This window comes from Symsagittifera roscoffensis, chromosome 1 (assembly GCF_963678635.1).
Source record: "Symsagittifera roscoffensis chromosome 1, txSymRosc1.1, whole genome shotgun sequence".
NCBI classification, from domain to species: domain Eukaryota; kingdom Metazoa; phylum Xenacoelomorpha; order Acoela; family Convolutidae; genus Symsagittifera; species Symsagittifera roscoffensis.
Window position 1 is genome coordinate 46,214,311 of NC_087062.1, and position 20,801 is coordinate 46,235,111.

Sequence of the window (20,801 nt, forward strand, 5' to 3'; positions counted from 1 at the left end):
GAGAAGGTAAGAAGAGATGTGAAAAGAAATTGTTCCACTGATTTTGTTTAACTAGTTGTTAAACCGAAAAAAGTCTATATTCCAGTTTGATAGCGCTTGCTTATCGCAAACTTAATGAGCAAAGTTATTTACGTCGAACAAGCCTAGCACCTGTTTGAAACACCCTGGTTTTTCGCAAAGGTAAAGACTTGCCTGAAAAAGAAAAAAATCAACGCCACCTAATCAAATTTCTTCACTACGCTCACTGATATTTTTGCATATGATTTGCTTTTAAGAATCGACTTAGACTTCTAAGAATTAAGTTGGAGATTCTCAATGAACTTCAAAAAATCGACAAAGTTTTGGTAAATTTTCCGGAGGAAGACGTATAAACTAACTAACTATTTCGAACCTTAAAATCAATCAAATTTTCGAAAAAGTCCTTTTGTGTGCTCATATTCGCTAGAGCCAACGCCTTGCGAATAATCTCTTTCCATAAAATGAGCTTAAGGAAAAATTGAAAAAAAAACTGGGAAAAATTAATTTTACACTAATTTATCTATATCAGCAGTGAAAATTTACGGTAATATAACCCAAACAATGAGACTAACCAAAAATAGACAAATAATTTCATTTGAAATCCTCCAATAAATTCTATTTTGTAAAAACAATATTAACAATATTAATAATTAAAAGCTATTCAGTTTGAGTTCTTCGATGTTGCTGAGTTGAAATAGTAAAATTAAGCCAGCTGAACAAAACGACGAGAGAGAAGTGAAATTGTGGCATATGAGAATATCATCTGAAAGACATGCAAAGACTAATTCTACTAGGGTATCATTCTGTTCATCAGCACCGAGGCCTCTTTCACCACTTCTCCTGGCTGCGAGATGAGTGCTGCCGAGTTAACTACTACACTTGACGACTGCCTGATGTGTCGAGCACTCTTCGGATTCAGTGCCGGACTGTCCGAAGAGCCTAGAGATTCTCCCGAGTCCGATGAGGGGGTTAGGGCGTTTTTGGGGTAGTTGGGAGTGGGCAGCTTACTACTTTGTGAACTAGTCGGTGAAAATGACATGCTTATGCCGTAACTGATACTGTTATTGTTGTCATTTTGACTGTAAGGGCTCGTTGTCTCTATCGAGTCTGTCAAAGAACAAGTGCTTCCCATCTCGGCTATGCTAAGAGTTCGTGGTCTGATCCGACTGGCTGTATCCGAAAATAGAGATCCCGAGTCCTGCGGGAACACCTGGAAGTGATTGACAATCAGGAACTGTACCAGTTGTGTGATTGGAGTCTGCATGGCCACCAGTTCTTCTTCATCAGGTCGGACCAGGGTAGGACCCCAAACTATGGACAGGTTATACGAGTCCATCATATTCTCGTCACTGAACCGAGTCAGGCTATTGAGAAATGCGAACAGGTACCGTAAAGTAACCATGGTCGAATAAGGCAGATTAGATAGGACATTTTTCAGCATTTTGATCGAGTCAGTGCCTATTGAATTATCTGTTGCACCTTCTGATAACGAATCTTCACTCATGTCAATACTTTGCCCTGTGCTGTCCAAAAAGGAGCCGTCATTTGAAATGTTACTCTGTGGTGTTTGTGATTTGATGAACTCTTTCAATACTTCAGTAGGCAGTGCAGGCACTTGCAGCTGTCTGAAATATAACTTGAGTAGCTCAGAAACGGCAGCCGCTTCGTACTCTTCTGCGTTCGAGTCAGCACTGGGCGACAATAGTGGGTCGTCACCTCCTTCGAAATAGTCTTTGAGATAGCGCACTGTCGACTTAGCACCATTCACTCGAAATATTCCTTGAGTGAACATTCCGTGTTCCCTTATAAACTCAATGCAACTCAAAACAACAGGTGGGATATCCTTTTGAATAGCTTTACAATACTGTTCTATATCTCCTCCGAAAAGTTTCACGTTCACAGCCGCAACTGGCCTCGGAACATATTTTGTGATTTTCACGCTTTCCTGTCGTTTAACGGACACCATTTTATACGTAGTCTGCGTGGTCTCAAGTGCACCTCCGAATGTCGACTCGATCAAATCTTTGCGCGCTTTTAATCTGGCAGCTTTGTTTGAATAACCGAACAATTCTCTGAATTTTGAAACTACTGTGTTGTATTGCCCTCTAACGTTGACCAAAGATTGTCTCATTGAATGCTCTGAAGAAATTACAGCTACTTTGGTGCAGCCGTTCTGCGAAGCCGTACCCCCATTCTCTGCGACTGCATCCTCATCACATTGTGAGTTCTGAAGTGTCCCTGTTGATCCACGCGTATTCTGCAAATCAAGCAGGTAATCAGACAGCTCTACGTGCATGTTCTGTCCGATATTAACAATTGATCTTTTCGCAGCTTCGATTTGGTCCTGCGTCTCTCTGCTCTTCATCAGGTTAGCGTCGAAGTTCTGCATAATGATTGGGTATCTCTCTTTCACATCTGAATCCAGCTGCAGACTGTTTATGCTGTCCAGACACTCTTTTGTGTAGGCCGGCAGGAACTCCAGCTTCGAATCCGGGATGTCCAGACAATCCGAGTTAGAATCATAAATGGAAGACCACTCCTTGCCAAAATCCACTTGCATCACTTTCTCTTCTAGCTTCTCGTTACAAACTTCTGAGTTTGATATGCGTTTCACTTGTGCTTGACAGAGGTTGCGCAGAGCCACCTTCATCAGGACATAGAATTCGCATGTTAGATTCTCGAACAGAGCGGGTATGTCGTCGTTGAACAGTTTGTATCTGTAGTGAGTGAGTGCCTGCAGACTGAGCAGGTAGTCGTTTCTCGACTTGTTCAGCTTCTGTCGCGACTGCAGGAAGTTCTCCCGACGCTTCGACTCCGATTTAGCTAATGATCGGTATTTAGAGCTGGCAGCCAATTCTAAACAAAACATACCTTCTAGTGTTTTGCCGTTTTGAAGAAACAGTGACGAGAAGGAACAAAAGATTATTTAACAATGGATTCGCTAACTTTTGTGACTTAAGTGACGAGAAGGAGCAAAGGATTTGCGACTGTTTTAACCGTCCAATTTTGGCTATCTCAAGGGAGAGTCGCATACTTTTAAGTTCGGTATCATATCAAAGCACTATTGGCTGTGAGTGGAAATCCTGAAAAAAATCAAAAAAATAGTGTAAAAATTTGGTCAGAAATTTTCCGTGTTTCAGGCTAAACTTAGAAATGACACAATGAGAATCATTTGTCAATGAATTCTTAATTTAATTTTCCTGCAATTGCTATTTTCCTGAAAAAGAAAAAATTTGAAAAAAAAAATTGTTTTCGAATTTTATTTCTTCAATAGTTGTGGTCGGAGCATTCTACGCTACTGGCACAGCATCCGGCTATCCTTATTTAGTAAATAACTTGTACCAAGTTTTAAGCATGGTTTAAATTTTGTTGCTTCGTAGCTGTGTACTATATATTCTTTACAGAGGCATGAAAATAAGAATCAAATATAAACTTTAAAGTTAGCATTAAGCTGTCTTTCTATACATGCATTTGAAAAACTTTCCAGTATTAGCCAACTTCAAAAGTAACGAGCTGTACTTCTCATGCTTTAAAACATGTATCTTTACTTTTAACTGAAGTGTTTTTCAGCAACTGTTTATCCCTGTCTAACAATTGCTTACCATTGAACCATTCAGCTAAACACGTGGGAATATGGATCCATTCCCATGCTAGCTACCTATTTAGTTTGACCTGTTTATACTGCTGTTTCAAAGTGCACTAATCCCTCAATTATCGAGCTCAAATCAACAAGAAAACATGTTCGAACCGTTCCATTGACCCATCGGGTTGCAATTACCCTCCAATTTCATTTATTTTTAGCTCTTTTATTTGCAGCAAGAAAGAAGTGAACATGAGCGAGTTAAAAACTGCTCGAGTTGGTCTTGTCTTTTTTGGAAGAGTACAACTCGCGATCTGTTTGTAAACAGCTAAACAAAACTGAGAGAACCCGATCTAGAGCAGCCCTTAGGGGTAGGTTTGGAAACGAGTCAGACGGCGCAGATTGCGTTGAATGGTTAAGTTAAGCGCCAAATTGGTTCAACGGCTAGCAAAATAAACTTGAGACCCGCGCTAAATTGACCTGAGGACAAGTATTAGAAAGAAGATTTGCTTAGCATTTTCACGCAATGACTAACAATCTAAAAGTATCGCCGTTGGTTGCTATTTACTAAGAATGAATAACCACTGCGATTTTGATTGAAAAACGTTCCACAAATGAACACGAAAGAAAGATCTCGAAAATCGTAATTTGCCCGAACAACTTCATATAATTAAAAACTTACATATGAGCAGTAGTAATAGACTTATGTAGAAATAGACTCTAGAAGTAAAAGACTGCCAATTTTCATATCTGGTTGTCCACATTTTTTCAAAACGTCCGCAGTAGGTAACATTTACGACAAACAGCCCTTTAAGCTATCACATCATTAGTATAATATATCAAGTAAAAAACTAAACGGTCTTTCAAAAAATCTATCATATAATCAAAAATTTCAAATCCACGACCGCTTTTTATCATTAAATATTTCTATTAGAAACAAAAAAATGTGATTTTATAAAAAAAAAAACTTGTTTTCAAATTTCAAAGAAGAAAATATATGGCGTTAAGGCTCTTTGAAATTCTGATCACGTTTTTTTCGCGTCATTGCCGCTTTCGCAATTGGAGGGCTCAATGTGCCTAACTTTTAGCAGATGAATTTGATTTGAATACAAAAGCAATTTTTTTGTTTTCAAAAATGCATTGCTACGGAAGAGCTAAATCAAGCTTCTGATTTTAGTTCTCTGAAGTATAACTTAATTTTCTACTATTTAAATGAAAATTAATCTTTTATATCTCTTAATCACTTGTTTCAATTGATCGAAATAAGACTAAAACTCAAACTTCAAACCGGTGTTATTGACTCTGGGACAACTTTTCGAAAAGTATTTAATGTCGTTCGAATCACGGCTGAAAAGGATTCAATATGATTTAGCACTCGACCCATTTCGATGAATATTTAAGGTACCTGATTCTAAAAGGAAGAAATGCTAACACATCCTAAGAAAAAATTATATCTTGGGAACAAAAAAAAAACGAATTTGGAAACAAGTGACAAAAAAATCCCACAATAATTGACGACGCTATGATGTACTTTGGAAAAGAAAGCAAAAAAGATAGACTTGAACCCTGTAGCTAATGAAGTACCCTACCTGCACCCACAAAAACACACTCACGCGCACACAGAATAAACTTATCGCCTAACGACGCTTATAAAACCAAATTATTTGCCTCAAGGAAATTCGGATTGTTTTTGAGCCTGACTACTCTAGGCGCCACTAGAGTATTAAGTAACTTAAGTACATTAAATAGTAAACTAATATAGTAACTTAGAATATTAAATAACTATTAAATAAAGTGCATCAAAAATCGAAATCGGTCAAATAGACCATTTTAAATACTCATATCTTTGCGTAAAATGATCACGGTAAAAAAAATTAAATAACACCGATATCCCAGCCTCAATTGAATCTTAGCGAGGCTAGGAAACAGTTAAAATTTAATATACCAACCCAATGCTTGTGTTAGTACAACATGAAAAATTTACTGTAGATTTAGAATTTGAAACATGGGAAAAGGCCGTTAGAAATTGAGACGAAAACAGTGAATGTTATCTTCGAGACAACAGACCAAACCTAATTTTGCAAGGTCTTTTATCCAGCCGACAGAAGCTGAAAAGGAAGCAACTCGCCTTGATTTGTTGTGAATAAAGTTCATTTTGAGAAAATCATGCTAATTAAGACAACTGAATGTTAAATTAGGAACTAAAAAAACTTACGAGCGTAACAAAGACAAAAATATTAGAGCAGACACCCGCTGAGCCGAAAAAACCGCTGTCAGATTTAGAACAAAAAAATCGAATAGAACAGGTATATAAACGAAGACATGCTCAAATATGTCTGTTGATTGTCAACTGCCGATTTGGAAAAGAACAATTCGGCGACTCTGCTAGACAAGTTGTTTACATGGAAAAACTCGATGACCTAATTTGACAACACTTGCTAATCGCAAACGTACTTCAGTACATATATTAATAATGTTTCCGTTGAAGAGTAGCCTTTCATAATAAATTCACCTTTACCAAGAACCTTTTTTCAACGCCTTTTTTGCGCGCGAGAGCTGCTTACAGACGTTTCAAGAACTAATTTAAGATAGTCAAGAAGCAAACGTATAAAATACAAGGATAGCCGGTTACTGTGCAAGTAGCACAGAATGTTCCGACCATAGTCTTAAAAAAAAAACAATAAAGAAGTTCTTTTTTTCAAATTATTGTCGTTTTTTTTTCAGAATGGTGTGATAAAAGGATCTGAACAAAAAAAGTAGAGATTAGGCATATTCGCAATTCATAGTCAAATAAGCAAATTGAAAAACAAATTTTCCAGAAAAAAAAACGAAAAAAAAATGTTTTCAAAAAACTTCTTGAGTTTTTTGATGCCAAAAAGGCGCTAACGTACTCAAAAAACTAAATCGAGTAAAACTAAGTTTTTACATTTTTAATTCAGCTATTGTACGCTTTTAAGCCGTAAAAATAAGCTATTGTAAGCCTGCTCGCTCGCTTTATTCGCTCGAATTAAGACGAAAAGCCAAAAATTCGAACCGGTTTTTCTGGACGCTTGAAATTTTTCATTGGGAATGATATATCACTCAACTCTCCTCGATGATTATTCGTGGAAACTGATTTTCCATTGAAAACAAAAAAAAACTAAAACAACCGAAAACAAATTTCGTTCCCATTTTTCAAATGGTCGGAACAATAAACGATTTTTCGAAGTAAAGATTATTATTAAGTAAAGTCCGACAGCGAGAAATATTTTTTGAATTTCTAAAAGAATTTCGAGGTTTTATTTCACCTTTTCCTTTGTTCTCTAGACTCCTCTGGACTTTGGCCAAGTCACTAGTTACAGTGTCCAGTTTACTCTGGTGATCCTTGAAAGCAGCGAACTGGCTGTTGTAGTCTTTGATATTCAGCACCAAGTCCCCACTTTGACCTGTTAATTCATTCTGCGTGTCACACAGAACCTTCTTGAACACCGAGTGATTCACTTTCAGATCTCCTATCGCGTGTTCTATTAAAGGTAGACTGATATCGGAAGTCATTTGCGACAAGCCTATGAAATCTGCAGCCTCGAAGCGCGAGCTAGTTAGCAGCTGGAAAAAGCAGCCAAACAGTGAACTGTTACATTTATTAGACCTGCGCTGACGTTCAAAAATGTTCTGATATTTCTTAAGTTGTCTGTCGCATAAATGTTGCAAGTTCTTTCCGTATTCCATCTGTAGTTCTGCTCGTTTCTTCACGAACTCCATTAAGTCTGAGTTTAAGGATATGCTGTCATTGACGAATTCGTCAAACAATTCATTCTGCTGTGTGAACACCTGTTTCAGACCTCCCACGGCAGTTTCAATACCTACTAGACCCTGTTGCAATGACTTTTTGTAGGCCATTTTCAGACCTGAAACTATCAAAATTATCCATACACGTTCTAGTGCGACTAATCATTACACTGGATCACTAGGAAAATAGCCGCCAAAGAGCTAGAAAAACTACCAGGTTATAAGACTGAGTTTAGAACAGCTAACTAAAAGCGCGTATTTTAAAACAAACTTCGTTGAAAAATTTTGAGACAGTTGTACGTAATTGGCTAGTGCACCTGCTCGCTGTGAAAGAAAACTTGCCAAAAATGAGAGCAAACATCATAACAATTTTTATTGTACAAACCTTAAACACAGAAGCGATGCGGAGCTTCGCAAGATTTGCGATATAATAAACACATTAATTACAAGATAGTTAATAGAAAAGAAAAGATGAAGACAAAAGTTTTGTTTTGAAAAATTATGTTGAAAAAAGTACTTGAAAGTAAAAAAAACATATCTTCTCAAAATCAAACGATTGTCTCAACTGATGCTCATAAACAACCTTTAAATCCATTGGTAATCATTTAAGGAGCGACAACTGAGCAATCTTTTTTAAACTGATTACGTAGAGCTCAAATCGATTCCTCCAACATACATAAGTAAACAAGGCTATCCCGTTTCTGTTCAAGTATTGCGATACAAAAATGAAGATAAAAGCAATAATTGAACTATAATTTCTACCCTTAGATTTCTTCAGCATTTAGTGCGATCCAGAGGGGAGCATAAAAATAATGTTTCTATTGAAGCTAGTCAAAATTAGGGCACTAAGATGATATGTCAGCCCAAATCATTTGAGCAGAATAAAATTTTTAAGCTAAAAAACTAAGGAAAAACAAAATATATTAATTCAAGGCTACTAAAAGTTCAAACAGCAGAAGTACAACAAAACAATAAAATCAACTACAATGTAAACTGCGTGCATAAAAAAAAACAATATTTCCTGTTTGAAAAAAAAACGTGCTGTTGGATTGTCAGATTCGAACCGAGGAAATTTGCCGTCTCTGGCGCAATCCTTACCTCCAGAAAATAAGGAAAAAACTAAGCCATACATAAGCCAAAAAAAATTTGGTACTAATTTCAATTTGAGAAACTTTGCCAAAGCCGTACAAGAAGCAACGAATGACTTAAATTCTTTTTATTCATCTCTACCTAGCCAAATAAATAATAAACCACTTTTTTCACTTACCGCTCAACTAAACGTGCTCCACTTTGAACGTCGTCGAAGATAATAAATCATCTGTGAAAAAGTTGTTAACGGCTCGAAAATTCTAGCTGCGGTTGCAAAACCCTTGCTAATCACAAGGGTTTACAATCAGAGAAAAAGATTCTGCGTCGAAGACCATTCTTGTGTCCACAAATAACTTTTTTTTAAAACGAGGAAAGCTGTGAACAGTTTTACAAAATGAGAACATAGCCAACAGACAGTTAGAAAATAGTCATAAACGCAATAAAACGGAACAAAAACGGACTTTTAAAAACTGACTTTTGAAAATTTTTTGGCCTAAAGAATTTCAAGAACATTTTACGAATTTTACGATCGGCACTTTTTTGATAAAATTGGCCCATTTTGAGATAACTGGATCATATGGAAATCTTTTTATTTTGCTGAATTCTATTTACAAAATTAAATTCCATTTACAAAATTAAAAGTCGATCACGCTTTTCGTGACCTTTACACTTTTGCTAATTGATAGTGGAGTTTGCTTTTCTTTTAACAAAAGAATTTAAAAAGAAATCAAAGGTCAAATTGCGAAATAAAAAACTTGAGCGAGAACAATTTTTTTCTGAAAAAAAAAATCAGCAAGACCTATAAGAGTATTCACTACGTTCCTGACTCTAAAAAAATCAGGAATGTAACGATTTTGAATAATTGGAACAATGATATAGTGATGCTTTACTATTTAAAAAAGATCTCTTTTTAGCTCAGAATTTATATAAGATCTATTGACACAGATGCGAACCCGAGCTAGCGCCACTTGCGATACAAAAATGAATGACTATGATTACCAGCAAATAAAAAGACAATTTTTTTTTAGAAAGGACAAAAAAAATTTTGGAACAAAATTACCTGCACCATTAGAAACTTTACAAAGAGCTTTCAAACTGCTAAACACAAACTGAACCTTTCTTCGAGACCTAAGCTGACAAAAATGAGCTGGCTAAAACATTCAAAAATTTTCCACAAAAAAACAGTTCCCACTGAAATCGAACTCCTGTGATTTGTCGTCTGAAGCATGAGTGTTAACACTGAACCAAATACACAGAACACTCCTTGAATTCATAATGAAAATAATTCCCAAAAATTTTCAATAAACAGCATAAAAAATTAAATAGCAAAAAAATATAGACAAAACTTCTTTGAACTCAATTAGTTGCCCAAAACTAGAATAGGCTGAAATTTTTCTAAATTGAACAAAAAATTTCTCAAATTGTAGGTAGATTTGGTGCTGATGCAACAAAGCCGACAAGAAAAACAGGACAAACAGAAGTCCGACAAAGATTTTTAGACGGGCGGACAATTCTCCGCTCAGAAAAATCAGGTCCTGGCTGGCTTCAAATCATTGAACTTTCTCTTTATGGGCAGCTGCGTTAGCTCTTCGCCATATGCGCGAAATAACGTCTGACTTTTGATTTAATATGAAACCAATGATAAAATGAGTCAAGTGATTCTGTTTAACTAGTTAACCCGAAAAAAAAAAATTCTTTTGCCCGGTTTGATAACACTTACTAATCAAGGCTTAAGCAACCACTGAAAAACCACTGGTATAATTTGCTTGGAGGAACCAAAAAAATCGAGTGAAGCTGCTTTGAACAGTCATGTTCATAAATTCGAAATATCGTGAGCTGTTTCGAAATAAAAAACAGACAAAGATGCACTTCGCATACACGACCAATATTAACACAGATAGCGCTAGAACAAACCGAGTTTTGATGCACTTTTACAAATTACTTTCACAACTCAATTTAAAACGTCACGACCTACTCGCTCGTTTTACTCTTAGACAAACTCTTGAACTTCAAACCGGTTTTTATCGACACTAGGACATTTTTTTGCACTTCGCCCGAAATTCAATGGTCGGAACAATTACACGTCACAGCCTCGACCTGAGCTCAGCAATCAGCATAACCAATTGAAACAGCAAAACAACGAGTTTCGGTATTCTATTATAAGAAATTGCCTTTGTTGCGTTGGCGTATTGAAGGGAACTAAAAAGGGGTAACTATCTATTTTACGCCTACTTCCTCTCTTGATTCACTTTGGGAGACTTGGGAGATTTTGAGGGAATAGCGACTGGCACCGGCACCCTCTGTTTGAACTCCTCGTACTCGTCCTCTATGAGCCGCTGTATCTGCTTCGCCTCCTGGTTCAGGGGCTTCCCGTCTGTGTCGTACATGAGTGAGAAAATACTCTTCACCGGTGGCTCCTCTTCAGTCGAGGCATTAGCACTGCCTGCCAATTTTTTATCAAGGTGCATTTACAAACTTTTTTAAAAAATATGTTAACGAGCGATCGCCAAAAAAAATAAGGCACCATTTTTTCTATGCGTTCACATTTCTAGATGACGTTTAATTTTGGATATTTAAACCTTCGAACAATAAAAACGTCTTCAGCAACGCTGTGAATGCACGTCGATACCAACCAGCCTCGTCTCCTTTGCCCATCGAAGACTTCGGCGATTTCTTAGCAGCCTTGCCGTTATTTTTCTTATTGCCGCTCATTTTAGACACACTGTGAGGTCTCTCCAAACTGTTCACTTGTTTTTGTAAATTCTCAATCCTCTGCTGAGCCCTCTTGAATCTCTCTGCAGGGTCAAATGTTGGATCACTGAAGTACCTGTTGTACCTTCCTAGACTTGTACTCCTCTCTTGAGGCAGTTCCATAAACTTCTTATTGGGTGGCTTCAAGTTTTTCGGATGTTTCATTGCTGACTTCAAGGATGCATTGTGCTCACTCTGGTCAACCTGTGTTTCATGTACCTTTTGCGGGTGCGTGGATTTGCGCCTTTTCGGTTCGACAATTTTGCTATTATTTTCACTTTTGTTGACGCTTTCTTTTTCTTTTGCATGCGTCGCTTTTGTTGGCCGAGTCAGCGTGTTTTTGGCACGTGAAAACCGATTAGGGGACTGTTCTTTTTCCTCATCCACTTCTTCGTACATACTCTTCCTCGCCGCTATAACAATCCGGATTTAATACAGATAATTAAATATCTTTTATGATCATTATAATTTTTGAATTAGCCATATACATAAACTGCATAGACCGTGCTTTTACAGCCCTTCATGTAACAATTGACAAGTTGTTTGAAACTTGTACTCCAAGTTTATCTGACTATTTTCGTCTAAGATGAGCATGAATGATAGCAGAGTTTACAGCTTAAAACTCTTCAAAGGAGATTTAAAGTCAAGCGACTTAGTTTACTTAGCCTCAAGACAAACTACTGATTGATGTCGGATTTCAGGGCAAACTGTGATGATTCAAACTATCGCAGCTCAGTTCAAATAACTGATAGTCTCATTGTAGAATAATTGATCTATATTTTTATCATGATTGGACTAACAGCATGCGTTACTTTCGCTTTGATAATTATCATGGGTCCATTTGAATTAAATTTTTTCAGCTTGAAAAAATAATTGCAAAAAAATGGTAGTCACCTTTCACTTTGCGCAATTTTACTCTCCAATGTTAACTTCCCTCCTCGCCACCTATAAGATCTGTTTTTATCCTGATATCCTTTTTTTTATTATTTTCTGCCCATTCTGCTCAATTTTGATCTGGTTATTATAAGAATATGACCTCAATTACTTCGAAGGCGCCGTCAACTTCAAAGTTGGCATTAAAAAAAACCGTTTTTTTGTAACGTTTCCGTTTCAAGAAAACGAACGTTTAAAATATGCTTACGTATCATTCTCGGTATGAATCGAATGTAAGCAAGAAGGATCTTGCCTGTCTTAATTAGTTACAAAAATATTGATTGAAAAGAACTCTATAAACAGTGTCAATAAACTCAAGACCAAAAAAAGACCAATTGGTTTTTTCGAAGCATTCTCAGCTTTCAACTGAAAAAGAATTTTATCTGAAAATTGGAATTTCAAGAGATTTCTATGATTGATATATGTTTTCGAAAAATAGATCCAACTGGAGAATCTGGACCAAACGAATTTTTTATCCAGTAGGAAATTTAAAAATTTAAGTTTAGGTCTATACTCTCATCACATTGTTAAACGTCATTTACACTTAGGTTATTGTAGAGCAAAATTTGATTCGTTTCATCAAATGAATTTGAATTGAACTTTACAAAAATCAAAAACTAAATCAAACTTGAAGTGTGATCAATACTTCGTCTTTTTCGTGAAAAAAAACCACACGACCTAAAAGGTGTCTTCAATTCAGAAGTAATAGATAGATCACAAGCTCATCTTACGTTTTAAAAAACAAACCAAATCTCCGATAACTTTGTTTCATTTTAAAACACTTCTCTCCAAATCATTCATTGACACTTAAAAAGTAATAAATAGATCACAAGCTTATCTTACATTTTAAAAAATGAACGATATCTCGGATAACTTTGCTTGATTTAAACAACGCGTTCTATTCAGTTGCAAGATTCTTTCCATCAAAATTCGGTAGAAAAAATTACAAGGCGCGGATTTTCAGTCGTTATTCCGACTGCATCAAAAACTGCAAAAAGTTTTTTCTGCTTTCAGGAATGTCCTTCAAATAAATGTCACAAATGAGGACAATTTGAGCAAGTAAAAAGCAAGCAAGTAAATCTTTTTAGATTCACTTAACTATTTCACTTGCTGAAAAAAATTAAACTTTTCTTTCTCTCCCCATTACAATACCTTACCGCGAGAATTTCCACGGAATTTTTAATGAAAAAAAACATGTTTATTAGACAGAGGCGAAGCTGTGCTTCGCATCACTTGCGATACAAAACAAGAAAGCTGCTAAGTCGGAAAAAAATCGAAAACGTCGAAAAAACGAGTTCTATCGAAATGAATGAGGCTAGTTTAAAAAACACCGAGACAATAGAAGGTAGAATAAGCATCGGAAAACAATTTACCAAGCTGTAACAAAGCCGAAAACACCTTAGCAGAAATCCTTTAAGCCGAAAAAAACAGACTTAAGACTTATAAAAAGCCCTGCTTGCCCTCAAAACACACACACACATACTAAAATTTATTTGCTCGTCACCAGAAACAAATTGAGGTGTCTAAGCCTATATATTTTCGGCCAAAACTTATTAAGATAAAATGGCAAAAAAGCCAAAACAAATTCGAAAAGTTATTAAGTCCTACTCACCCTCAAAACACACACACACACACGTACAAACTTTTTTTCTCTCATCGAAAGACGCAAACAGAGGCCATTAATCTGATGTAATATAAGCCGAAACTTATCAAGGAGGGAAAAGAATAGAAAAAAAAATCAAAAGCCGAAAAAAATGTTATCATGAAAATCTATGATTTCTATTAAAATTTTAAAGCATTTTGTGCGATCTAGAGGAACAACTCAAAAATAGGACACTAAGCCCATAAAATATGGGCCGAAATCATTCAGGCAGAATCAAGTTTTGAAGAGATAAAAAATAATAATAAAATATACAAAAATAAGGCTAGTAAGATTACAAACAGCAGCAAAAAATCAAAACACTAAAAGCAACTACAATGTAACTTACGTACAACAGCAAAAAAATTCTAAGCTATGGCAACTAATCCGACGAAACATAAGCAGACAAATAATAGGCCGACAATTTTTCATGACGGAATATTTACCGTTTAAAAAAAAACAGGTACTGTTAGATTTGACCCAAGCACCTTTGCCGTCCCAGGCGTATTCGTTATCCTCAGACCAAATGCGCCGGAGAGGCAAAAAAAAATTTGAATTTATTATGAACTGGACCTAAATTCACCAATTCTTATTTCGACCATTCTGTAAACAAAGTTAGTAACGGGCAAAAAAAGTCTAGAACCCGATTGCAAAATCCTTGCTTATCGCAAAGGTAAAAATGTGATAGCTATTTTCTGTGCTACTTGCACAGCTGTACTATTTAGACAATTATTTTTGAAATATTAAATCCGGATGACCTATTTTGTCGTGTGAAGGGCTGTAAAGGTCACTATAGTCTGAGGCCTTATAAGCGCCTTCCTTTTTACGCTCCCCATAGCCCACATATTCATCCGTGGTTGTCATCAGCGAGTCCGCGCTGTGACTGATCGAGCGATCAGATGAAGCGCTATTGTTACACTCATCGGTTATCTCGTCGTAGAAGTTCTCACTGGTGTCTAGTGAGTCCTCGAACTTAGTACTAGCGCACTGAGATTGACTTCTACGTTCATCGTAGACATTAGACTGATACATGCTCACACTAGGGTTGTTTCTAGATTTAGGTCTCAGAGATACATTTCCATGCTGACCTTTTTGGTTGACGATGTGCTGCTGATATTGGTGGTTCTGCACTTGTTGATTCCACATCTGCACAAAAACTTTCGATTTGGTTCAGGAAGACGTTGAAAGAACTGGATGAACTATTTTTAGCATTTAGGAATTGAGTTTTTGCTCGTTCGCTGTTTTTAGTGAAACCGTTCGCAGCCCAACCCTAACTGCACGATAAGATAACTTTTCGATCAATACAGCAATTTCAAGAGATTAAGAGTGGTGACCAAAAGAATTGTGCCAACATAACTTTTATACTTAAAAACTCATAAGTTGGAAAAAAGAAAACTCTGATTTGCGGCGCACCTGTTCAAATTTTGGGAAGTTGGGACAGGAAGGGTAGTGATTCTGGTGGTACCCTTCATGAGGATGGTGCGATTGGGGGTGGTGAGGCATTGCTGGTAGCTGCTGCTGCTCTATTCCGTTGTTGTGGGTCGCATGTACTCCACAGGGAGGAGGCTGACCCGTGTTGTAGTGGTGTTGTAGCTGGTGGTACATCGACACCGCCTGAACAGAAACACAGTTTAAAAGGGAAACATTTTTAAAGAGCAAACAAGGAAATGTGCATACCATTATAGTAATTTTTGGCAGCGTCCCTTGATGGCCACAGAACCGTATTGTAATGAATAATTGCAAAAAAGTATTAGTGTTTCACAATGCTGAACATCCAAACATTTAGAAAAAGAATTTCAGAGACTTCTACAAAGATTTAAAAAAGAAAATTGATCAGATTACACGGGATTTGATTCACGACCAAATGGCAATTTTTATTAATACTGCGGGCCGTACAAGATTTGAAAAACAGGTGAACAAGGTTAGTGCTGGAAAAAAGTGTATTATTTGGTTGCAATACCCACGCTGTATGACTTTTCCAAGGACAATATTTTTTTTGTTAAAGAAATTTAAGCGTAGCCTTTAATACAGTCCCACAATACGTTCTCTCGATTGAACTCCTTAGATTTGGCAGGGTAGTTTTCGAAAAAATTTCAAAAAAATGGGCTAAGAATTCCCCTCACAGACTTTTTCGGAAGCTGTAGAAAGTGGGGTACGGTAAAAAGAGACTAGGTGTATATGCAATCACCCAGTGAGTGGGTGTTTTCTACTTACCACCTTTTTGGATATCAGAAAAGTAATTTTTGGGGAAAACTTTAATTTTTGAGAAAAGTTTTAAAAATTTCCTAAGGTCCCAAAAATAATAATAAAAAAACCAAATCCCGTATAATTTCATGACACCTATTTTCAAGTTATGGGCTAAGAACTTAGCCCAAAATTTTGAGTAAGTATTAGCAAATACTTCGATCAAGAAAGTAATATATTTTCTACCTGTTGAAGTAACCTTTCGAACTCTTGCTGTTTAACGTATGTAGCAGGATCTTCCATTTTGTTCCTCAAAAACTTTGGCTCCTGTCGCAAAAAGGGGTTCTTTGGTGTTCGGCGCAAAACTTCTGCTTCCACTGGTCGTTCTGGCATGTGGTTGAACACAAACGGCTTAGCGTGGAACGCAGGGGTCGGCTCATATTGCATGTTTGTTGCGGGTGCGACAAACATATTGTTAGATGGCATCTGAGGTGCCGCGTTTCTTACATCCCCATAAGCAATGTTAGCAGAATTAACTGGAGGCAAGGGCACATTTTTGTGCGCGAACTGAAACTTAGAGTCTGCAGGGGGATATCTTTGGTCAACGAACATTTGCTGCAGAGCATGTTGAGGTTGCGGTCCCAGCTGTGACTGAGGTCTGTCATCATTTGTAACGCTGCTTAAAACTGATCCCTTGAGAGGTCGCACATTGTTCATGTAACCAGTATAATTCCTAGTTGGGTCTAAAATGTGGGTTTAAATTCCAATTTTTCAAATTATTGATGGTACTGTCTTAAAAAAAAACAAGAATGGCCGGTTCTGTGCAAATAGGAATACCCCATCTGATTATTTAAGGAAACAAAAAATCAAAACAAAAAAAATTACTAGGGCTGCTTTTTGAACAAAACGGGATAAAATTGGTTGATACTTTGATGCACAGCTAATATTATTCGTATTCAAACTCATCGAGATTTCAAAATATTCTGTTTAGTATTTAATTAGTGCGATGGAACGTTTTCTGCGCATTTTGTCTAATTCATTCTAATTTAAGAACTCAATTTTCTTCATTGAGTGATATTAATTTCTGATACTTCGATTCAAAAAAGCAACTCAATTGAAAAAAAAAATCTATTAAAATAAATTGACAAGGTTCTCCTTGACTGAACAAATCAGCTTGTTTTGACTCGCTTCCTCAACCAACTCATTTCTACATATTTCGAAGTTTATTATTTTGATTCTAAGATTTATTTTACATTGCAGACAACTTTGCTAAATTTATCCGGTCAGCGCTAATTTCGACATGAAATTTCACGAAAACTTCATGCCTGAACCAGATAATTTGTTATAGTTTTTTCTTTTCGATAAAGATTTTGACAATTCAGACCCTATTGAAGGCGTAAACAATGAAGCTGGGGAAACACAAAAGAACGCCTCTAAAACAGAGCTAGATATTTAATAAACATAATCAACAGACAGTTGAAAATGTGCCAATCAATAAAGAAAACAAAAGTTACTAAACATTTCACACGAGTTGAGCTATTTTAATAAAAATAACTCAATTATGAGACAACTGGATCTTAACGTATTTTTTTTGCTCTGGGAAATCAAATAACTAAATTTCATTTTCGAAACTACATGTCGTTCATTTTCTTTGCGCAAAACCCGCTATCTTATTTGTGAGCGAAATAAACCTTCCTTTTGACAAACGAAACTGATTTGAACTTGAAAAGAAATCGAAATTTCCAGTCCTCGGCCGCGCCGTTTGTATATCTTTAAATAGCCTTTTCTGGCATTTTTCCAATTCCCCTTAACTTTTTCTGAATTTCTATTAATGAAAGAGTATTTAAAATGAAAATTTGTTTTCTAACGGGAAATAAAAATATGTCAGCGTTAACCATAGAACAAAAATGTCTAACATTTTGTTTGTGTAAATTACCGTAAGAACCGTTTTAGACATCTTCATATTAGTTTCAGGAGGTAGTGTGAAGCTGGAAAAAAAGAGCCAATTTTCTGAAGGCAGTTTTGAGGCAATTCTGATCTCCGCGTCAATTACGAAACCAACATAACTATCATCGTGTAAAATCCTTGTAAAAAACATACATTTCAAAAAAGAGGTGCAGCTTTTTTGGCTATGAAATACGAGGCAAAAAGGAGCATAGGCGAATCACAACTTTAGGAAAAACTTGCATTTTATTGAAGCGGTGGCTAAGAACACTGCATCGGAAAACATACATGCAGCAGAACTTTATTGAAAAAAATCAAAGAAAAAATAGCTTAGAGTTAAATAAGGAGCAAATCTTCAAGCATTATGCCAATAATTTTTTTTGCAAATATTCGGATAAAATTGTGAAGTTGAAAAAATGAGATTTCTCACTAAGATCAAGATAAATTTTAGTTTAAAAAAAATTTTGAAATTTTTTTTGGCAAATTCAAGGAACAAAAAATCTTGGTTCATTTTCCTCTCCACCTACACCGCCATTTTTTGCCTGCTCGAACATCAGTAATAACGTACTAAATAAATTTTGTTTAAATAAGATCTAAAAGAATATGCCGACTATTTACGCTTTTTCATACATAATAGGTCTTCATAACTTACCTTTTCATTATTGTATTTTTTAAAGTAAGCGTAAGACGTCTACTCATATTTAAGTGGGTCCTAGAATTAGTGAATTTACAAATAACAGACAAAAAGCAAACGAACCAGCAAAATCGGCTCTTTTCCAGTTTCCCTCCCCCTTTCAAATTCAATTTTGAAAAGCTTATTTAACGTTGTTATAATGCAATGAAATTTGGCGTGGTGAACAAATCGACAACTGTGAACAGATTTGTTTTTCATACTTTACAGCGTAACATCATGCATTTAGCCGTGATAACACGTAAAACAAACATAAAACTCGGTATTTTGAAAGGGGGGGGAACTGGAAAAGAGCCTAATGTTGTTATAATGTAATGAACATTTGCATGGTGAACAATTTGTTCTTCATACTTTACAGCAAAAATCATGCATGTAGCCATAATAGCATGTAAAAGTACACAGATAATGGTATAATATCTTTTGAAGTTCTAAACTGCAATAAAAGCGTGAACAAAGTTTAAATTCTTTCTTACGACGAGTGAAGTACAGCCTGAACGAAGCACTAAAACCTGGGAAACTAGAAGAGGCCGAATTTCGGCTCTTTTCCATCCCCCCTCCAGACCTTTGAAAATCAGTTTCGAAAATCGTTTAATCAACATGCAATCAAATTTAAAATTGCGAACAGATTTGTTATTTATATTTTAAATCATAATATCACACATTTAGCAATAATAACACATAAAACAACCATAAAAATCGAAAACTTGAAATGTGGTAAGTGGAAAAAAGACCAAATTTCTTTTTGCAAGTTCTTCTATAGAGGCACGACAAAATATCTTTTTGAGTCTTGATTTTTAGGCTTACCGAATGGATTTGCCCCATATTGTCTCCCAAATGGAACATAATTCGGCAACTGCGCATTTCTTTGGATGTAATCTCCAGCTGCAGCAGATGGGATTGGTGGTTGATTAGCCGCATCTGGTTTGCTCTGACTCAGAGCACCATAGCGATTGAAATAACTAGCCCTGCTTATTCCGCCGTTACTTTGAAATGCACCTGATGCTGCCCAATCTTCCATTAGACATTATTTTTCATCAACATATTTTATAATAAAATGGCACGTGCTTTTTCTATGTCAACAATTGAGCTGTCATAGGAAAGCTCCCTTAGCTCAAGATATCCAACTTCCATGTGCCCCCGTAATTTAAAAACAGACAACCTCATAAAAGATTCGGGCTTTTTTTCTCCCCCCCCCCCCCTCCCCCACCTCACTTGAGCATCAATTTTATGTTGTAACGAGTGGTTTTACAAGGTTAATTATGAAGACCAAATATGTTTGCCATGGCCTTATTAGTCCGTATGCCAATTTTCATAACAATAGAATAATGTGAACAAAAATTTTTCGTCTGTAAAATTTTGCAGGTTGGGGGGGGGGAGGAAAAAGAGCTAAGATTCGACGATGAAATACGGAGGCGATGCGGAGCATCACACTACTCGCGATACAAAAATATACCCATAAAAACATATAAAAATATATAAAAATACCAGACAGTCTAGTCTGAATTGGGATTTAAAAATACAAAAAAAGCCAATGTGAAAACTGTGCTATACTCCATATTTTTCCAAAACAAAGTTTTTCAAGAGTTGACTTTTTCCCTTTCCTCGCTAATTGCAAGGGTAATTATAATTACATTATGACTACGTTAAAAATTGTTTTGAAAAGTGAAAATCAAATATGCAAGAAAGTGGAAAAGAGCCTGATTTGTTTATGATTACGCGTCTAATAATTAACCCATGACAAACGTATTTGGTCTTCATACAAACTTGTAAATCACTTCTTACACCATGAAATTGCTGCTCAAATGAGTTATAATATACAAGTATATTTACGTTAAACTTGGAAAATGCATATGATACACCAAAACGTCCAATTTAGCACAGAATCGAACCCGAGCTCCGCATCACTTGCGATAAAACGAAGGCGTAGAATTACAAACTAGCGCAAAGAATTGAAACGGAAATAACAAAATCAGATTTTTTTTGTAAAATTTATCACTTTCAGAAAAACAGTCAAGAAACACAAACAAGCCACAGGCTTTGATTATATTTACCGAGCGGTCGCTAAGCCGACAAAACATAGGACAAACGATAGTCCAAATGCTCAATTTTCATCATCATCATTTGTTTCTCACATAGACTATGTTAAAATGCAATTAGCAAAACAGTAGGTCTTATTTCAAAGCTACGATATTATACACCTCGGC

At 36.1% G+C, this 20,801-nt stretch overlaps 2 protein-coding genes across 2 annotated transcripts; both read right to left on the bottom strand.

Annotated features, from left to right (window-relative positions):
- Nucleotides 1-503: 503 nt before the first annotated feature.
- On the bottom strand, nucleotides 504-7,489 carry LOC134845132 (SLIT-ROBO Rho GTPase-activating protein 3-like). Its single transcript, XM_063862008.1, has 2 exons — nucleotides 6,886-7,489; nucleotides 504-2,874 (listed from the first exon to the last, which is right to left on the bottom strand). Exons 1-2 carry the CDS (start codon nucleotides 7,475-7,477, stop codon nucleotides 809-811), a joined length of 2,658 nt encoding a protein of 885 aa, XP_063718078.1. The 5' UTR covers nucleotides 7,478-7,489; the 3' UTR covers nucleotides 504-808.
- Nucleotides 7,490-10,363: 2,874 nt separating this feature from the next.
- LOC134845139 (uncharacterized) lies at nucleotides 10,364-19,775 on the bottom strand. Its single transcript, XM_063862019.1, has 6 exons — nucleotides 19,402-19,775; nucleotides 16,209-16,705; nucleotides 15,192-15,392; nucleotides 14,867-14,924; nucleotides 11,089-11,619; nucleotides 10,364-10,898 (listed from the first exon to the last, which is right to left on the bottom strand). The coding sequence occupies exons 1-6, from the start codon at nucleotides 19,613-19,615 to the stop codon at nucleotides 10,684-10,686; spliced, it is 1,716 nt and encodes a 571-aa protein (XP_063718089.1). The 5' UTR covers nucleotides 19,616-19,775; the 3' UTR covers nucleotides 10,364-10,683.
- Between the last annotated feature and the right edge of the window lie 1,026 nt (nucleotides 19,776-20,801).